This window comes from Salvelinus namaycush, chromosome 2 (genome assembly GCF_016432855.1).
Source record: "Salvelinus namaycush isolate Seneca chromosome 2, SaNama_1.0, whole genome shotgun sequence".
Classification (NCBI taxonomy): domain Eukaryota; kingdom Metazoa; phylum Chordata; class Actinopteri; order Salmoniformes; family Salmonidae; genus Salvelinus; species Salvelinus namaycush.
Window position 1 is genome coordinate 35,408,325 of NC_052308.1, and position 20,345 is coordinate 35,428,669.

A 20,345-nucleotide genomic window follows, 5' to 3' on the forward strand; every position below is an offset into this window, starting at 1 on the left:
AGAAGGGGGCAAATACCTTTTCACAGCACTGTACATTTCTGTTATACATTTTTTGGGGGCATAAAATATATATTAAAAACAATTAAATCATACATATGAATGAGTGTTTGACTTTGACATTATTAACAACAATTTATTGAAGCTGGATGGGGGGGTGCACTCTCTAACTCAGGACTTGTGCACTACAAGATGAGATACACATAACATTTCCCCTTTTTTTATTTGTATATTAAGTCCCACCATACCATATTACATTCAACAAAACTACAGGAGATATGGTAGTAGTGTGTGGTCGGAACTCAGAAGAGTCAATAAAACAATCATTCAGAATACACATAGATTTTTTGATTAGGTTGATCGTATTCAACATGGACATCTATATACTTAATTGAGAGGCAGACATACAGTATATAGTACAATATAGAGACATCTTTTTTAAATGCACAATTAGGAACAGACAAGTGCAGGGTTTTTTTTGAGACCGACTGTCATTAGATTGAATTAATAAGACATCAATTCAAATTAATTTTGAACAAAGTACAATTAGTATGCTTGGCAAATTTAAACATCTGGAAATTGGTACAACATGAGAGATTAATTCCCCTTTAAAATAAGCCTTTGCCTTTTTTAATGCTCAGCTGCTTCCATTGAGGCAGGCTGGCAAAGTGGTCTTTAGACATTCCAAATATGGCACTGAAGTCTGAGTCTGAGAGATGTTTCTGGAAGACAGAGGAAGGAGGAAAGAGAGGGAGACAGAGAAAGTGAGAAGGAGACCATTGTTATTTTTCAAGGCAACATTCAAGTGTAAAGAATATATTTGTCAAGACACTTTATTAAAACCAGCTATAATACACCGTAACTCATAGTAGTGTATGGAGGAATCTACTTTTCACACTTCAAAAACTACTTAACAATATTGCATCCGAGTGTATCAGTGTGGCAGTACTTTGAACACTAGTCACTTCATTATAGCAGCTCAGAACACCTACCTCCTTCTGGGTGGGGTTGACACCCTCAGGCAGCTCATTGGCTAGTTTGTTGATCAGGTCCTCTGGTGGGTAAGACTGGAAGCTCTTCCTGGTCTCAACACCATTCTGCCCCTGAGAGAAAATGATTCGATTCAGGTTTGTCTGCACAAAAATGTTAACACAACGGTTGTCGAGTCACTGCATAATAGTTGTGTAATCATTTTTCTTCATACAAGCTCTCTGTTGTAACCTATCACAAAACTAGCAGTTGTATCACAACGAAAATGGGTTGTAAATGTGTTGTACAACCTTACCCACTGTCCACAAATGTCAGTTCAACGCAGTGGGGAACCATGAGTTCACGTTGTATTTGTTTTTTGATGTATTTTATGAAATTGTATATGTAGAGCTCTCATGTAAAAGAGACACTGGTCTCAATGTATACATGTTTTTTATTACATTTCGTTTTGATTTCTATTTCATCTTTAGAATAATTTTTTATGATCTTCTGATTTCATTAATACTAAAGAGAAAACAATATCCAATCAGGATTTTATTTGGTGGTCCATAGGTAGAAAAATCTAGCTAGTCCAGCCAGCCATTGGCTAGGCCTTCAAAACCTGGACAGAAGTCCTCTGCCATTCAACCAAAGACAGGCTAAAACTGCTTCTCTAATAGAAATCCCTGATCACACTTGTAGGCAATGTCATGGCGACATTGGCTAGCAATGCTCGTGCTCCGAACTGCGCATGTGCAGCCATCAAATCAAAGGCACTCCTTCAATATTGTAACGGCTGTCCTCGCTGACAGAAGGAGAGGACCAAAACGCAGAGTGGTTAGTGTTCATTATTTAATGAAAGTAAAACAGAACACTTCAAGATACAAAACAACAAACGTAACCAAACCGAAAACAGTCCCGTGTGGCACGAACACTGACACGAGATACAAACACCCACAAAACACACGTGAAACCCAGGCTGCCTAAGTATGATTCTCAATCAGGGACAACAATTGACAGCTGCCTCTGATTGAGAATCATACCAGGCCGAACACAAAACCCCAACATAGAAAATAACACATAGACAACCCACCCCAACTCACGCCCTGACCAACTAAATAAATACAAGAAAAAGGAAAAACAGGTCAGGAACGTGACAAATATAAAGTTATTTTTGACAAAATTGAAAACGTCTCAGTTTGCAATTTTCATTAGGTTGGAGCAATAACATGTTCAACTACTTAAGACATTGGTTCAAATCTAGGTTGTGCCTTTAGATTTCACTAAAATTAACAACTCAGGAAAAATGTTTAACTTCTTTCATTGACTTCTCTAACCCCAAACCCCAGCCTGGTCTGCTTGGTCTAGTTCACAAGCGTTCCCAGAAGTCTCGCAATGTTGTGCCTCTGGGTTCAGAATCTCTGTGGTTCAACTGTATCAGAGCAGAATTTTACCAAGAGATGAGTTCAGATTGGTCTGACATGTAGCATGCTTCTGTATATGATATGAGCTGCTCGGTATGTGTAGGTCATTCTTTCTAACGCATATTTTTTTAAAGATATCACAAAGAACTGTAAAGGTGTTGCAAATGCTTTCCACTTTCTGGAGGACGATCATGCCTTGCTGACTCTCTGACTCTGAAAAATCAGACAATGAGGAAATACCTGATTTGGGTAAAAACATTTTCATTGAACCAGACATTGTAGAGTCTTCTGATGACAGTGATGGGGAAGAAACAGCGATCAACAGTTTTGTTGCCATGGAAGAAGTTGACCGAGTTTTGAAATCAGTGGAATGCCCGGTAAAAGCAGAGTATGATAGCTAATGGGATGGAGAAAATTCTGGCTTTTGATTGCAAATATGTAAAGGGAGTATAAAAGAGAATACAGAAGGCTGTTGTATAAAACACCTGTCTCCGGATTACATCTGCAAATTAAGGGCAACCATGGCATCCGTGACAGAGAGGGAGAAGCGTTCATCCATGTATACGGATAAGAGTCTAGCTAGCTACATTTTCAGTTATTAAATATAATTTTGTCAGAAAGTTGTTTTAATTGCAAGTTAAAGCGTACTGTTAGATAGCTAGACTACGTCAGCTGGCTGGCTCGCTAGCTAACGTTACATGTACGATCTGTGTAGTAATATTATTCTTATCTCAGAAAGCCATTTGCATTGCTAGTTATAGCCTAATGTTAGCTAGCTAGCTAACATTGAACCTAGTTGGTTAGCTACCTGCATATTCATGCATGGTAGTAACATTATGAGTTGGGATTATGGTTCATTGTTTAGCTAGCTAGCTAAACAAAAGACTCCATTATGCAAGTAACCATTTCAAGGTACCTTTTAAACCTTCTGTATTTTGTGCATGTGACAAATAAACATAGATTTTATTTGATATAGTGTTTGGGGGCAGCAGGTAGCCTAGTGGTTAGAGCGTTGGGCCAGTAACCAAAAGGTTACTGGATCAAATCCCCGAGCTGGCAAGGTAAAAATCTGTTGTTCTGCCCCTGAACAAGGCAGTTAACCCACTGTTCCCTGGTAGGTCATCATTGTAAATAAGAATTTGCTCTTAACTGGCTCGCCTAGTTAAATAAAGGTTAAATCAAGAAATACAATATTTTTTTTCTTTTTTTTACAAAATTTACCAAAGACGGCAATGAGCTGCACCAAAGTAAAATTAGGATATAACGTTAGGCCAACAAGACAGTGTCCAAGTTTTAAAATTCTACAGTAGAATGCCCTGCTTTTATTTTGCGACACTCACATCCGTAAGCTATTTCTTAACTGTAATAATTACAAAAGAATTGCTAAAATTAAGACGTTGTCAGCCATGATATGGTCATTATTTGAACTGGCTGGCCAGCTAAGTTAACGTTAGCTAGCTAACAAACTAGAAATGAACCAAAACATTGTTTAGAAAGTTGCTTTTAGTTGCCTGGTTTGCTAGATTGGCACATACTGAATTCATTTTTAAACGGATGGGTTTATTGGTGTTAAAATACACTAGTTATGCTGTTTTGGACCACCAGGCTGCTGATGTCAAGCAGCCTGTCGTTTTTGTGTTTATACTTTTTCATAACAACAACGGCAAGTTTGATGTCAGACGACAATAGAATGTTCATGATGTCACTGCGAAAACTGTCTACTAGTATAAATCAGCCTTTAGACTTGAAATCTTTGATTGTTTAGTACACTACCGTACTCAGTCTGTTTAGCACATGGCCTCACATGTGAATCCTTAAAGATATGGGAGGGGCAAAGGCTTAAGAGGGTGTGAATGTTGATTCAATGGGTGTAGGCAAAGAAGAGCTCTCCAGTAGGTGTATCAAAACATTCAAGGGATATTGTTTCAAAAGTGGGGTTACAAGTTCATTCACTTTTGAAGCAGAATTAGTTTCTCATTGTTCCTCAACTGTAGTGTATGATATACCAGTTTCTAGCTCTGAGTCTCTACTTTTATCCAATGTAAAAAAACACAATTTAAAATGTTGCGACATAAGACCGAATCGAGCCGGACGGTCCCCAATGGGGTCACGGGAGAATTTCCAAAATCCCGAAGAAAAAATATATACAGTACCAGTCCAAAGTTTGAATACACCAACTCATTCAAGGGTTTTTCTTTATTTTTACTATTTCTACATTGTATAATAATAGTGAAGACATCAAAACTATGAAATAACACATGGAATCATGTAGTAACCAAAAAACTGTTAAACAAATCGAAATATATTTTATATTTGAGATTCTTCAAAGTAGCCACCCTTTGCCTTGATGACAGTTTTGCACACTCTTGGCATCCTTTCAATCAGCTTCATGAGGTAGACACCTGGAATGCATTTCAATTAACAGGTGTGCCTTGTTAAAAGTATATTTGTGGAATTTCTTTCCTTCTTATTGCGTTTGAGCCAATCAGTTGAGTTGTGACAAGGTAGGGGTGGTATACAGAAGATTGCCTTATTTGGTAAAAGACCAAGTCCATATTATGGCAAGAACAGCTCAAATAAGCAAAGAGAAACAACAGTCCATCATTACTTTAAGACATGAAGGTCAGTCAATGTGAAACATTTCAAGAACTTTGAAAGTTTCTTCAAGTGCAGTCACAAAAACCATCAAGCACTATGATGAAACGGGCTCTCGTGAGGACCTCCACAGGAAAGGAAAACCAAGAGTTACCTCTGCTGCAGAGGATAAGTTCGTTAGAGTGACCAGCCTCAGAAATCGGCAATTAACTACCCCTCAGATTGCAGCCAAAATAAATGCTTCACAGAGTTCAAGTAACAGAAAAATCTCAACATCAACTGTTCAGAGGAAACTGCATGAATCAGGCCTTCATGGTCGAATTGCTGCAAAGAAACCACTACTAAAGGACACCAATAAGAAGATGAGAATTGTTTGGCCCAAGAAACACGAGCAATGGACATTAGACCGGTGGAAATCTGTCCTTTGGTCTGATTTGAGATTTTTGGTTCCAACCACCGTGTTTTGTGAGACGCAGAGTAGGTGAACGGATTATCTCCGCATGTGTGGTTCACACCGTGAAGCATGGAGGAGGAGGTGTGATGGTACTTTGCTGGTGACACTGTCAGTGATTTATTTAGCATTCAAGGCACACTTAACCAGCATGGCTACAACAGCATTCTGCAGCGGTACACCATCCCATCTGGTTTGCGCTTAGTGGGACTATCATTTGTTTTTCAACAGGACAATGACCCAAAACGTACCTCCAGGCTGTGTAAGGGATATTTGACCAAGAAGGAGAGTGATGGAGTGCTGCATCAGATGACCTGGCCTCCACAATCACCCGAACTCAACCCAATTGAGATGTTTTGGGATAAGTTGGACCGCAGAGTGAAGGAAAGGCAGCCAACAAGTGCTCAGGATATGTGGGAACTCCTTCAAAACTGTTGGAAAAGCATTCCAGGTGAAGCTGGTTGAGAGAATGCCAAGACTGTGCAAAGCTGTCATCAAAGCAAAGTTTTTTGGGGGGGTTGTATCATTTGATTTAGACAACATGCCTACCACTTGTTGAAAGATGCAAAATATTTTTTATTGTGAAACAAGACAATAAAACTGAAAACTTGAGCCTTCATAAATATTCACCAACCCCCCCCCCCCCCACAAAGGCAATACTTTGTCGAGTCACCTTTTGCAGCAATGACAGCTGCAAGTCTCTTGGGGTATGTCTCTATAAGCTTGGCACATCTAGCCACTGGGATTTTTGCCCATTCTTCAAGGCAAAACTGCTCCAGCTCCTTCAAGTTGGATGAGTTCCGCTGGTGTACAGCAATCTTTAAGTCATACCACAGATTCTCAATTGGATTGAACTATGGGCTCTGACTAGGCCATTCCAAGACATTTAAATGTTTCCCCTTAAACCACTTGAGTGTTGCTTTAGCAGTATGTTTAGGGTTATTGTCCTGCTGGAAAGTGAACCTCTGTCCCAGTCTCAAATCTCTGGAAGACTGAAACAGGTTTCCCTCAAGAATTTCCCTGTATTTATCACCATCCAGCATTCCTTCAATTCTGACCAGTTTCACAGTCCCTGCTGATGAAAAACATTCCCACAGCATGATGCTGCCACCACCTTGCTTCACTGTGGGGATGGTGTTCTCGGGGTGATGAGAGGAGTTCCTTCAGGGTTATCTTTGGTCTCTTTGTTGGCTCTGGTTAATGCCCTCCGTGCCTGGTCCGTGAGTTTTGGTGTGTGGCCCTCTCTTGGCAGGTTTGTTGTGGTGCCATATTCGTTAAAAAAAATTATAATGGATTGAATGGTGCTCCGTGGGATGTTTGAAAGTTTCTGATATTTTTTTATAACTCAACCCTGATCTGTTCTTCTCCACAACTTTGTCCCTGACCTGTTTGGAGAGCTCCTTGGTCTTCATGGTGCCGCTTGCTTGGTGGTGCCCCTTTGCTTAGTGTGGCTTCTTCCTTGCTGAACGGCATTTCAGGTTATGTCGATATAGGACTCGTTTTACTGTGGATATAGATACTTTTGTACCTGTTTCCTCCAGCATCTTCACAAGGTCATTTGCTGTTGTTCCCATGGTGTTTATACTTGCATACTATTGTTTGTACAGATGAACATGGTACCTTCAGGCATTTGGAAATTGCTCCCAAGGATGAACCATACTTGTGGAGGTCTACCATTTTTTTTCTGAGGTCTTGGCTGATTTCTTTTGATTTTCCCATGATGTCAAGCAAAGAGGCACTGAGTTTGAAGGTAGACCTTGAAATACATCCACTCAAAGGAAATACCCTGCCGTCTCTCCCTGAGAGATTATGTGCGCACTGTCGACCACGCCCGTGACTTTGAGAAGCTCCAACGCCACGTGCATCAAGCACACCAATCTCATTAGTGGTGGGACATTATGTCAGTTTAATTTGCAATTGACTGTCATAGCCCCACATTAAAAGTATATGATGGTGAGTTAAGAAGACAATCAGAAATACTGTTATAATGTTTTTCAATTGACTGCCATAGCCCTAATTAAAAAAGTAAACATTGGCTGGTAATTACATACTTTTCTTCACATGGTTGGGGTCGCGATAATTTGGGGTCGTGGGCCCAAAAAGTTTGGAAACCCCTGGGTCAGTGTGATGAACGTGATCAAATATATTTGCAATGGGAAGTAATATCTGGTTTGTTCATTTCATTTTGGAAATTAAATGGTTGTGAATTTGCATTGTTATGATTTCATGGGGCCTGCTGGAGTGAATGGGCTGCTTATTCTTTAACATTATTTGATGCTATGTGTGACTATTGTCTATCAGCTGTGTCTATGTGTTTGACCAAAACTGTCTCTCCTTCAGCGCCATGGAGTGCAGAGGTATTACAGTAGCTGTCCTTTCAGCACCATGAGCCAGTCATCTTTGATGTGACACTGTTGTTGTCGCTATTGGTGATAGTGTGATAGTGGTGCTAGGTTACTATTGGTTGTATAAACAGTGTGTTTTTTGTTTTGCTGGTCGCATTATTTTATGCTATGTGTCATATGTTGTGTCCATGCCGGGTTCCAGCTCTGTGTGTGCGGCAGCCCAAAACGCAGCCAGGCCTATTTTATTAATTCATAATGTCATAAAAAATAATCGCTCCTCTGGTCTGACTACAGAACATATAACGTCGGGCGCATTAAGTGATGTTATGTTTTCTGTTATTTTCTTTGATACAATGTATTGGAATATTTTTGGTCCTTCTGAAGGCTTAGGTCCTATAGTCACGGTTCGCCACTGGTTCAACGTCTAGTTTTGATTTACATTTGGTTGAGTTGTCAACTAACGTGAATTCAATGTGAAATCAACAAAACATTTCACAATTTCATTGGATTTACTGTAGGTTAAAAGTTTGGTGAAAAATGTACGAAATGTTGATGACATTTTGCAAATCCAATGAGTTTTCCACATTGATTCAACACCATCACATTGCGTTTTTTTGTTGAACTGATGTGGGAACAACGTTGATTCAACCAGCTTTTGCCCAGTGGGAAGTGTGTATGGGGCCAATAAAATTGATGTAACCGTGAGTCTATTGGGTTGAGTTCACAGCAAGGTTAGGTAAATTGATTTTCTGGATCCAGCTCATCATTGTCTCAATCCCACTCGTTATACCAAGTTTTAGTGAGTGCATAGATAAATACAATTGTGCTTACATTTGTGATCCTTACGAGGGATGTCACCTCACCCAACTCTTTCTTCAGCTCTTCGTACGTTTTCCCACCCTAACACAAAACATGTGTGTACAGTATTATTGATGGAATATATTAATTTAAACAGTTGTGTACACTATTTGACACACACACACACACACACACACACACACACACACACACACACACACACACACACACACACACACACACACACACACACACACACACACACACACACACCAAGAGTTAAACTGTAAGAGAAGGAGATCATTTGCACTCACACTCCATTTGGAGGGGTCCCAGGCGGTGAACCAGCCGGTGAAGGTGGGGGGTTCATACCGCTGCTTGATGAGGAGGATAGGGGTGTCAGGGTCCCGGGACCCTGGGTGGGTACGCAGGTACTCCTGACTGGTGACCACCACTTCCTTCCTCTCCACCTCATTGGCCTCGTTCCCCACCCAGAGGAAGACCTGGATGCAACATCAAGTATCTGATGACGGCCCACAAATGGGTGCTTGGCAGTGGTCTAATAGTATTATAGTCTAATGTTTGGACCTACACACTGAAGAAGGCTGTTAAGATGACATTTTAACAATACACACTGTACCTGGTCCCACGTGTCTAGAAGCATGACATCATCCTCGCTGAGGTCATCCTGGGTGAACTGGGTCACCTCGGTAACGATGAAACGGCCAGTCTTATTGGAGCATTCAAAGAGACGCGGCTGATGATCCAGAACAGACTGCTGTAGTCTTTCACACACAAGACACACACAGAGAACACATACAACTTTATATACATCACACTGTTTACTTAAAATTCATAATATCTAGCACAGTGAATCACAATCCATCAATTGTACATGGTTAAGGACACAATCGCTTTACTAACTTCGTACAGCTGCTCCCATTGACATTTTATTAGATAATAGTTGGTTGAAATACAGATTATGGCAAGGCAACTTGTGTATTACCTCTTGTTGTTGGCATAAGGGGCCTTCCCTCCAAGTAAATTCCAGAATTCAATGTGCTCCTGACCCTCTGCCATGATCTCTTCAGCAGTCGAGTGCTGTCCAATCACAGAGCTGACCTCCTTAGCCATGGCCCTCTCATCCCCACTTGATCCCTGGCCAATCAGAGAGAGACTATTAGACAGAATGTTGTACCATCTCTATATCTCTGTGTCTGTGTCCCAAAAGGCAACCTATTCCTACTTATTTTGACCATTTAACCCTGGTCATTTGGCACACGCACAGTATCTCTAAGCTGCTATATCTGTAGTATCCACAACTTCATATACCTAATCCCCTTCCCAACAGTACCTTGCCACACCACAGGTGAATCCCTGACTGGCTCCTCAGCAGAAAGACATCGTTGGAGTTGAGCGAGGCTGCCAGGGCAGGCACCTCGATGGCTTTGGTGTTGGAGGCGTCAGAACCGTGGACCTGGAACAATCTGACGGGTGGCTCTGGGTCAGACACGCCTTTTCTGGAGGTACCGCCCTGAAGAACAGAAGATGAGGAAAGCAGGTGTCACACCCTGATCTGTTTCACCTGTCTTTGTGCTTGTCTTCCCCCCCTCCAGGTGTCGCCAATCTTCCCCATTATCCCCAGTGTATATATACCTGTGTTCTCTGTTTGTCTGTTGCCAGTTCGTTTTGTTTTGTGAAACCTACCAGTGTTTCCCCCCTTGCTCATGTCTGTTCTAGTTCCTGTTTTCTAGTTTTTCCCAGGTTTGACTTTTCTGCCTGTCCTGACCCTGAGCCTGCCTGCCTTTCTGTACCTTGCCACAGAACACTGGATTATTGACCCCTGGCTGCTCTGACCCTGAGACTGCCTGCTGTTTTGGACATTTTGAACCCTATCTGGATTAATGACGTCTGCCTGCCGTTGACCTGTCTTTTGCCTGCCCATGTATTAGTAATAAACGTTTTTTACTTTGACACTGTCTGCATCTGGGTCTTACCCTAAAACGTGATAGCAAGTCAGGTTCGATTTAAATGTACAGTGTGTGGTAATAAATTACTTCATGGTTAGAAATCCTATATCAACCTATAATCATGGTTAAACCAAAGACAATCCATTGCTATCAGATAATGACAACCAGTTTCACAATATTTACATTTTATCATTGTACCATTAAATCAAAACAAAATTGTCTCACCTCAAAGATAACCATTTTACCCTTGAACATGGCCATAAAGTGTCTGGGTTCCTTGCCCATGGTGATCCTCACTTGTACAGGCTGGTTGTCATACTTTTGATCCAGGGCCACGGCCTGGAAGGCAGACGCTGCTATCTCATCCTGAGAGGCATGGCGCCCCTAAAACAAAATATTTATTTATAAAATGATGAGGCATTTAGCGCTAAAGGTATGCCATTTTGTTGCCATGTTATTACAAATAAAAATATTCAACTTTATGCATTCTACAATGGCAGTGAGCTCCCTTACTTGCCACATGTAGAGGAGGTAGTTTAGCTTGCTGTGGACCTCATAAGTGTAGAGCACCAGGTAGCAGTCTCCTCCATAGAAGAAGCCATGCCACTGGGGTTCCACTGGGACCAACTCCAGGTCCTCGATACGCCACACCTGCACGTGTCACAGAGAGTGTTACAAATGTCCACAAGTAACAAACGGTGAGTAGAATGACGGCGAGATATCTTGGAACAAATTACATAAATCAGAGTTAATGTTTTGGTGAGTTTACCTCCACCTGACCAGTGCCATCGTCCACCATGCGCTCCTGTGCCGCTACTTCTGGCATCACATGCATCCGTGTGGCATCAAACTTCTCCTGAGTCACAATGGCTAAGGTGTATATGTAGGTAAGACAGTGTAGAATCACAAAAGAAAGACAAGGTGAGGAATTAGATACTAAAGGTAGTATTTGCCAAGCACTCACATCTCAGTCATACATCAAAAAGGAAGAAAGGTACACTCAGAAAAAAGGGTTCCAAAGGGGTTCTTTGCAGAGGGATAGGGGTATACTGAAAACCATTTCATCTGAAGAACCCGTTTTTTGAAGACAAGGATTCTTTGTAAGGCAAAGGGTTCTACCAAGAACCTTTTCATCTTAAGAACCATTGTTGGAAGAAAGGGTTCTTGATAATTCTTTGGAAGGGCAAGAAGGATTCTTTGGAAGGCAAGAACGTTATAAATAAAACCCTTCTGAATCCGAATTAATGTTTTTTTTCTTCTTTTAAATAGTGCCGTGAGCATGAAGGTTTACCTCAGTGGATAAACTTTAACCCTCTACCGTTGAAAAAGACTGAAACAGAGAAGTGAAAGTGATCGTGTGAAATTATGAAGTGAGTGGACAGAGAAATACAGCTTCATTCTATCCAATCAGAGCAGTAGGGTCCTATAGCTAGTCATTCTCTTTACAGACATGCAAACTAGCCAGTTGAGTTATTTAGACCAGTAGCACCTCACTTGACTGACTGACATGAGAAAGAGGCGTGCTGGCACCCGAAAAGTAATTTCTTTTAGATCACGGATAATTACAAAAATATATATAATCGTATCCAGTAAATTGCCCATATCCGTTTAATATACTTGTTTTGTCCAACTACTCTGCAAACCTCTAACTTATTGCACCAATTACTGAGATGGTTGTTTCAGTTTACATCGTTTAAGTAGTCTATATTATCAATCTCTCCTACCCTGGCAGTCATTCTGAATGCAAGTCGTGGGTGATTAAAAGTTCCAATTGTTGGATATCCTACCTCTTGCTGGATTCCGATAGGAATTACACATCAATTTGCACACCTGCATAAGGTGACTTGCAGGCCTGATGTGGCCTGTAAACCAGGTGTTTTCTAAAACCACTGTGTTAAGGTATAACTAGTCCCTCAAAGAAAGGCCTTATGATATGTCTCACTGGGCACACCACGTAATTTCAACGTGGAAATTTGGGTAATTTTTGGTTGAGACGTTGATCAGTGAGATTTCAACCTTTATTCACCCACTGAAAAAGACAGCCAGAAGTTGGTTGAATTCCCAATGTGTTATCACTATGCTTCAACAATCTAAAAGCACAACCAAATTACAATAGAAAAACAGTCAGATTTTTGGTTTAGTTGTCATCTACATGTGTAATCACTGTGCTTTAAAAGCACAACACAGTTAAAATGGGAGTACATTCTCAGATATTTTGTATTTATACAACAACGTTATGTGTTATCACTGTGCTTCATCTAATAGAACAACCAACCAAATTACCTAAATTGCAGTTGAAATTTCATTAAAAGTTCATAGTGAGAGTGATCAATGCTGTTTGAGATTCATACGCAGATTATTATAGCAATTTTGATGACCTCCACAGACCTTTGACCTTTGCATGCACGCTTTCTATGATTACATAAGAAGACATTTATAGTTATATTAAGCTAACCTCAAAATGTGGCCATAGATGTGTTACTTTAAGGTTGAATAAATAATGTTACATTAGTTTAAGATAGCCTAAACTTTAGGCTTTTTACTGTATTACAAAAGTAATATTGAATTGTGTTTGGCTGTGTCACGCCTACTCCCGTTGTCCCGCTCCAGTGATCGACGGAAGCAGCCGAAAATCCAAACATCTCCCTGAATGTCGTTGAATAGGAACACCTAATCCGGCACCACCACGACCAACTGGCGCAACTGGGCACGGCTATGGATGAGGTCTTCTGCGTTCTCCAACGCCTTGACATCACCCGAGGGGCGTCATCTACAACTAGCCAGTCCCCCAGCCCATCCAGCAGTCCGCCCAGGTCAGCGATACCCGGTTGTCCCTCCCGGACAAATATGACGGGACTCCATCTAAATGCTGTGGCTTCCTACTCCAGTGCTCCCTCTATTTCTTCCATCAGAGGGGAGACCCTACCACTGAGAGGTCCGAGGTTGCCATTTAATTTCCCTGCTGACCGGACGGGCGTTGGAGTGGGCCACGGACATCTGGGAGAGAGAAGAGGAGGATCTGGGTTCCAATGAGAGGTTCATGGCTCTGTTCAGGGTGGTCATCGATCTTCCACCGGAGGGCGGAGAGGGAGGTGAGTGCCTACTCCAACTCCAGGAGGGTGCCCAGACCGCTGCGGAGTACGCACTCACCTTCCGGGAACATGGCAGCCTCCAGTGGATCGAATGAGCCGGCGCTCCGCACCCTATTCAGAAGAGGAGAGCTCCAGACGGAGCTGGCGTGTCGAAATGACAACCACTCCTTGGACGCACTCACCGCGATGGCCATCCATCTGGACAACCTTCCTCGCGAGTGTGGGGACCCACATTGCCTCTCGCCCTCCTCTTTTGGCCGTCCTGAGACAGAGCCTGAACCCATAGAGGTAGGGTCCACAAACCTCCAGGCAGCAGAGCTGGAGCACTGTCCCTATTGCGGTCAGGAGGGGCACCAGCTTCAACAGTGTCCGGTGCGTCCCAACCAGGGATCCACGAGGGCAGTGGAACAGCCCCGTGATCATCCGTCTCCCCGGGTAGGCATGAGTATTCCATCATCATCACTTTCCACCAAACGCTTTCTGGTTTCAATTTCACTGGCTGGCTGTCCCTCATGTATTGTTCTAGCGAACTCTGGTGCCACGGGGAATTTCATTGACAAGGCCCTTGCCTCCTTCCTGAACATCACCTCATACCCACTCTCCTCTCATTTTTCAGTTCAAGCACTGGATAGTCGACCACTTGGATCCGGGACAATCACACACATCACATCACAGCACCACTCACCATCACCATAGGACCCCTGCACCACAAAAGCCTTCCCTTCGTCATCATTGAGGCACCCGTACACAAAGTTATCCTCGGCCTCTGTGGCTTCAACTTCACGACCCCACCATCTCCTGGTCGAGGATGGAGATCACTGCCTGGGCACCCAGATGTCGGAATACCTGCTTCCCTTATCCTGTGGTTCCAGGTCAACATCCCAGAGGCTTACCGGGATCTCCAGGACCAGCACCACCTGTCTCTCTCCGCGTCGTCCCTGGGACTGTGCCATCAACCTGCTAGCAGATATTGTGCCTCTGCGCAGCCGCCTCCACCCCCTGTCAATGGCTGAAACCAAGGCTATGGAGGAATACATCCAGGAGACTCTCCGACAGGGTTTCATCCACCCCCAAACAGTTCCACGGGGCCCGTTTTTTTACTAAACTGGACCTGCGAAGTGCCTACAATCTGATCTGCATCCGGGTGGGGCATGAATGGAAAACGGCCTTGAGCACGATGTCTGGGCACTATAAGTACTTGGTGATGCCTTATGGATTAGCCAATTCTCCATCGTTGTTCCATGCATTCGTGAACGAGGTGTTCTGGGACGACCTCCTGGAGAACCATCTGTACGTCAAAGCGGAGAAGTGCCAGTTCCCTCAGGCCGCTGTCTCATTCTTGGGATACCGGAGCAGCCCACAGGGAGTAGTTATGGATGGAAGGAAGGTTGAGGCAGTCAGGTAATGGCCACTCCCAACCACCATAAAGGAATTACAATGGACTACGGCCGCTTCATTATGAACCTCAGCTCCATCGCCTCTCCTCTCACCTCTCCCCTCAAGTGTGGCCCCCTGTAAGTTGGTGTGGAGTCCTGCAGCCGATGAGGCCTTCCACCTACTGAAGGGGCATTTCACCTCCGCCCCGTTTCTGAAACACCCAAATCCTACGCTGCCCTTCGTGGTGGAGTTGACACCTCAGAAGTGGGTGTGTGGGCTGTCCAGTCACAACGCCTAGGTAACCCACAAAAATGTTACTACTACAAGAGTGCGTACTACTCAAAAAAACTGTCTCCTGCAGAGAGGAACTATGACATCAGCGACCGGGAGCTCCTGGCGGTGAAGCTGGCACTAGAGGAGTGGAAACACTGGCTGGAGTGCGCCAAGGACCCATTTCTTATCCTCAAAGACCATCGGAACCTGAAGTACCACCAAAGCCGATGCCCTGTTCCGTCTCCACGATTCGGGACAGGTTCCTGTCCAGAGTGCGCCCATTATTCCGCCCTCCCGTATCGTTGCCCCCATGCTTTGGGACATAGACGTGGACATCCGCCAGGCTCTGGAGAGGGAACCAGCACCTGCTACTGTTGACCAGGGCGCACACATCCATTGCCGCTGGACACCCAGGTATCACCCGCATCATTCAATCCATCTCCACTAAGTATTGATGGCCCATTTTGGCACAGGACGTTGCCCGCTACACAACTCCTACGCCGTATTTTCCCAAACCAAATCTGCCCGGCACGCTTCAGCAGGGTAACTCCTTGCCTTCCAGTGCCTCAGCCGCCTTGGTTGATCTCATCTGTCCATTGATTTCATCACTGATCTCCCCTCTTCAGATGATTTCACTACTATTATGGTTATTGAAGACAGATTCTCTAAATCCTGCCGATTTATCCCTCTCTCTAGTCTCCAGGTCGCTGAGGCACTGTCGCAGCAGGTCTTCCGACACTATAGCCTACGGAGGACATCGTCTCCGACCGTGGCCCCCAATTCATGTCACGGGTATGGAAAGCCTTCATGGAGAAGCTGGGGTTCACGGTCAGCCTCAGTTCCGGGTACAGACCTCAGTCCAATGGGCAGGTGAAGAGGATGACCCAGGAGCTGGGGAAGTTCCTAAGGAGTCACTGCCATGACCAGAAGGGGGAGTGGGCCCGGTTCCTTCCCTGGGCAGATTACGCCCAGAATTCACTGCATCACTCCTCCACCGGACTGACCCCCTTCCAGTGTGTCCTGGGAAATCAGCCAGCCCTGGCTCCGTGGACACCAAGGCAGACCGAAGCTCCTGCGGTGGACGAGTGGTTCAGGCGCGCAGAGGAGGTTTGGAACAATGCCCACGTGAGACTCCAAATCAAATCAAATCAAATGTATTTGTCACATACACATGGTTAGCAGATGTTAATACAAGTGTAGCGAAATGCTTGTGCTTCTAGTTCCGACCATGCAGTAATATCTAACAAGTAATATAACCTAACAATTCCACAACAACTACCTTATACACACAAGTGTAAAGGAATGAATACGAATATGTACATAAAAATATATAAATGAGTAATGGCCGAACGGCATAGGCAAAATGCAGTAGATGGTATAGAGTACAGTATATACAGTGGGGCAAAAAAGTATTTAGTCAGCCACCAATTGTGCATGTTCTCCCACTTAAAAAGATGAGAGAGGCCTGTAATTTATCATAGCTACACTTCAACTATGACAGACAAAATGAGAAAAAAAATCCAGAAAATCACATTGTAGGATTTTTAATGAATTTATTTGCAAATTATGGTGGAAAATAAGTATTTGGTCACCTACAAACAAGCAAGATTTCTGTCTCTCACAGACCTGTAACTTCTTCTTTAAGAGGCTCCTCTGTCCTCCACTCGTTACCTGTATTAATGGCACCTGTTTGAACTTGTTATCAGTATAAAAGACACCTGTCCACAACCTCAAACAGTCACACTCCAAACTCCACTATGGCCAAGACCAAAGAGCTGTCATTTTGTCTGTCATAGTTGAAGTGTACCTATGATGAAAATACAGGCCTCTCTCATCTTTTTAAGTGGGAGAACTTGCACAATTGGTGGCTGACTAAATACTTTTTTGCCCCACTGTACATATGAGATGAGTAATGTAGGGTATGAAAACATTATATGAAGTGGCATTGTTTTAAAGTGGCTAGTGATCCATTACATCAAGATAGCAAGATGCAGTAGATGGTATAGCTTACAGTACGTACAGCACGCTGTCCACCGCCAGAAGGAGTAGGTGGACCGCCACCACAGTGAGGCTCCCGTGTTTCATCCTGGTGATCGCGTCTGGCTCTCCACCAGGAACCTCCCACTCCGCCTGCCCTGTAAAAAGCTGAGCTCCTGGTTTGTGGGCCCGTTCAAGGTCCTCTGGAGGGTCAATGAGTTAACCTATAGATTACAGGTTCCCCACTAACTACCGGATCTCACCCTCTTTTCATGTTTCCCTCCTCAGGCCGGTGGATCCTGGTACCCTGGCTGGTTCCTTCCCCCGCGACACCCCTCCGCCTCCCCTGACAATCGATTGGAGCCCTGCCTATGCCTTCAGATCCCTCCTGGACTCCCGATGTTGTGGGGGTCAGCTCCAGTACCTGGTTGACTGGGATGGGTACGGTCCATAGGAGCGCTGTTGGGTCCCGGTGGACGACATCCTGGATCCCAACATCAACCGGGATTTCCACCTCCGGACCAGCCCGCTCCTCGCTCTCGGGGCAGTCCCCCTAGATGGCGTCGTCCTGCGGCTGGAGCTGTGCGTCAGGAGGGGGTTACTGTCACGTTTACTCCCACTCCGGCACTCGATGTCGCCGGTCTACTGACCACCAGTCCTTGCAACCCACATTACGCACACCTGCTCCCCATAGTTATGCACTCCTGGACTTCATCAGTACCTTGATTACTCCACCTTTATTTAGTCCTCAATAGCCTCAGACTTCACGCACTATTGTTTTTGTTTTCATTCCCAGTACGCTTTTCCTGTTTTGTATGTCTTCATTTTCTTCGTTATTAAACTCACCAACTGCACTTGCTTCATGACTCCCTGTGTCTGCGTTACAGGTTGACATCGCAAATTAATAATTGATGTGTTGGATTCATGTCTATATCTCAACCAGGAATCAAAGTTTGAGAATAGGACTAAATCAAATAAAACCTTTTGCATTTTAAGTTTGATTCGATTTAGTCCTATTCTTTAACTTTGATTCTTGGTTGAGATGGAGATGTGAATCCAACATATTAATGATTAACTTGTAGATTACCAAACTTGAATCAACCAAAGTTTGAAACCCTAGGCATATACAGTACCAGTCAAAAGTGTGGACACACCTACTCATTCAAGGGTTTTTCTTAATTTTTACTTTTCTACATTGTAGAATAATAGTGAAGACTTCAAAACTATGAAATAATTCATATGTGACTCACCACCTGGATTCGGTCTTATGTAGCAAAATTTGAAATAGTGTTTTTTACATTGGATAAAAGTAGAGACTCAGAGCTACAAAATGGTATATCATACACTGCATTTTTAAGGAACAATGGGAAAGTAATTATGCTTTGAAAGTTGATAAACTTGTAAACTCACTTTTGAGAAAATGGCCTTTGAATGTTTTGGTATCTAGTGAAGAGCTCTTCTTTGTCTACACACATTCAGCATCGTTCACACCCTCTTAAGCTTTAGCCCCACCCATCTCGTTTGCTCTCGGAGAGTTCAGAGCGCACACTTGACTCTCAGGCCGATGATTTGTTTACCTATGGATAACATGAAAACAGCCTAACCAGTTCTATTATGGAATCATGTAGTAACCAAAAAAGTGTTTAACAAATAAAAATATATTTTATATTTGAGATTCTTCAAAGTAGCCACCCTTTGCCTTGAGCTTTGCACACTCTTGGCATTCTCTCAAGCCTGGAATGCTTTTCCAACAGTCTTGAAGGAATTCCCACATATGCTGAGCACTTGTTGGCTGCTTTTCCTTCACTATGCAGTCAAACTCATCCCAAACCATCTCAATTGGGTTGAGGTTGGGGGATTGTGGAGGCCACATATGTTATTTCATAGTTGAAGATCTGATGTTGTTTCAAAGGTACAAATTCAGCATATTTTATACAAGGTTTGTATATGTTGAAAATTGGTTTCAATGATGACAATTCCGTGGTCCACCCTCATTGATAACATTTTTTTATCAAATGCATTTTCCACGTCACAATAAGTTGACAAATTAGGTTGAAACAACGTTGATTCAACCAGTTTGTGCCCAGTGGGATGTACTATGTTGTCATTAAGTGTTTAATTGTAAAGGCTGGTGGAAATGCTCCTCATAGAAGGTTCTAAGAAGAACCTTTTAAAGATGAAGGGGTTCTTATAAGAACCGTTCAAAGAGGGTTCTAGAAAAAACCTCTAGATAATAAAAGGGTTATTGGCAGAACCATTTATAGAGGGTTGTAGGAAGAACCCTTATAGTGGGTTCTAGGTAGAACCATTTAGAGTTTTTCTAGTGATTGATTTGCTTCTGTTAACTAACATAGAAACACATACCCACTCTCCCCACATTGTGTGTCTTTCCCAGGCCTACAGTCTGGTCCTTCACACTCCAGCTCTGGAACAGCTGCTTAAAGAGGGCCGACTCAGCCCCGTCATTCACTGTCTCCACGTTGGTGGTGGTGGAGTAGTTCTTCAGCTTAATGAACTCCTGTTCACAGAGGCAGGAGACAGTTTCAGAGTCTTCCCATCAGATACTGCAACTGGTATTTGACACACAAAACTCAACTATGGCTTATTTTTTGTTACAGTATGTAAAGTATGTGTGATCTCTTGTACCCACCAAAGCTCTGGAAAAGGCAGCCTGTCTCTCGGCCTTGTTGGCTCGCTTCCCCTTCCACACAAAGATCTTCACCCCTCCCTGGTCTAGGAAGTAACAGTCCTAGAGAAAGATGAAGTCACATGAGGTAATATGTATAGCTTGGGAGCCAATAACTCTTTATAATGCCGATATCAAATGATGTCGGACTTGTACAGTTTGCTGCTCTGCAGACTCACATCATGATTTAACAGGTCCTGAACCAGTGGCCTGGTGGCAACTTCTGTGACTTTCATCTGGCCCTCAGCATCAGACACACTGTTGGGGAAAGGACATACAGTGCATTTGGAAACTATTCATACTCCTTGACCTTTTCCACATTTTGTTACATTACAGCCTTATTCTAAAATGTATTAAATCGTTTTCCCCTAAACAATCTACACACAATATC

The 20,345-nt window shown here is 43.3% G+C and overlaps 1 protein-coding gene across 1 annotated transcript in view; it reads right to left on the minus strand.

Moving 5' to 3' along the window:
* Positions 1 to 234: 234 nt before the first annotated feature.
* Positions 235 to 20,345, minus strand: part of LOC120025661 (advillin-like) — a 30,241-nt gene continuing 10,130 nt past the window's right edge. The window contains exons 7-21 of the mRNA XM_038970214.1: positions 20,134 to 20,212; positions 19,919 to 20,017; positions 19,633 to 19,786; positions 11,319 to 11,419; positions 11,063 to 11,200; positions 10,775 to 10,933; positions 9,934 to 10,113; positions 9,586 to 9,737; positions 9,220 to 9,364; positions 8,894 to 9,082; positions 8,628 to 8,681; positions 2,666 to 2,678; positions 2,125 to 2,159; positions 990 to 1,064; positions 235 to 719 (exon numbers count right to left, since the gene is read on the minus strand). Of these exons, the coding sequence (XP_038826142.1) occupies positions 606 to 719; positions 990 to 1,064; positions 2,125 to 2,159; positions 2,666 to 2,678; positions 8,628 to 8,681; positions 8,894 to 9,082; positions 9,220 to 9,364; positions 9,586 to 9,737; positions 9,934 to 10,113; positions 10,775 to 10,933; positions 11,063 to 11,200; positions 11,319 to 11,419; positions 19,633 to 19,786; positions 19,919 to 20,017; positions 20,134 to 20,212 (1,687 nt within the window). The 3' untranslated portion in view covers positions 235 to 605. The remainder of the gene's footprint in view (positions 720 to 989; positions 1,065 to 2,124; positions 2,160 to 2,665; positions 2,679 to 8,627; positions 8,682 to 8,893; positions 9,083 to 9,219; positions 9,365 to 9,585; positions 9,738 to 9,933; positions 10,114 to 10,774; positions 10,934 to 11,062; positions 11,201 to 11,318; positions 11,420 to 19,632; positions 19,787 to 19,918; positions 20,018 to 20,133; positions 20,213 to 20,345) is intronic.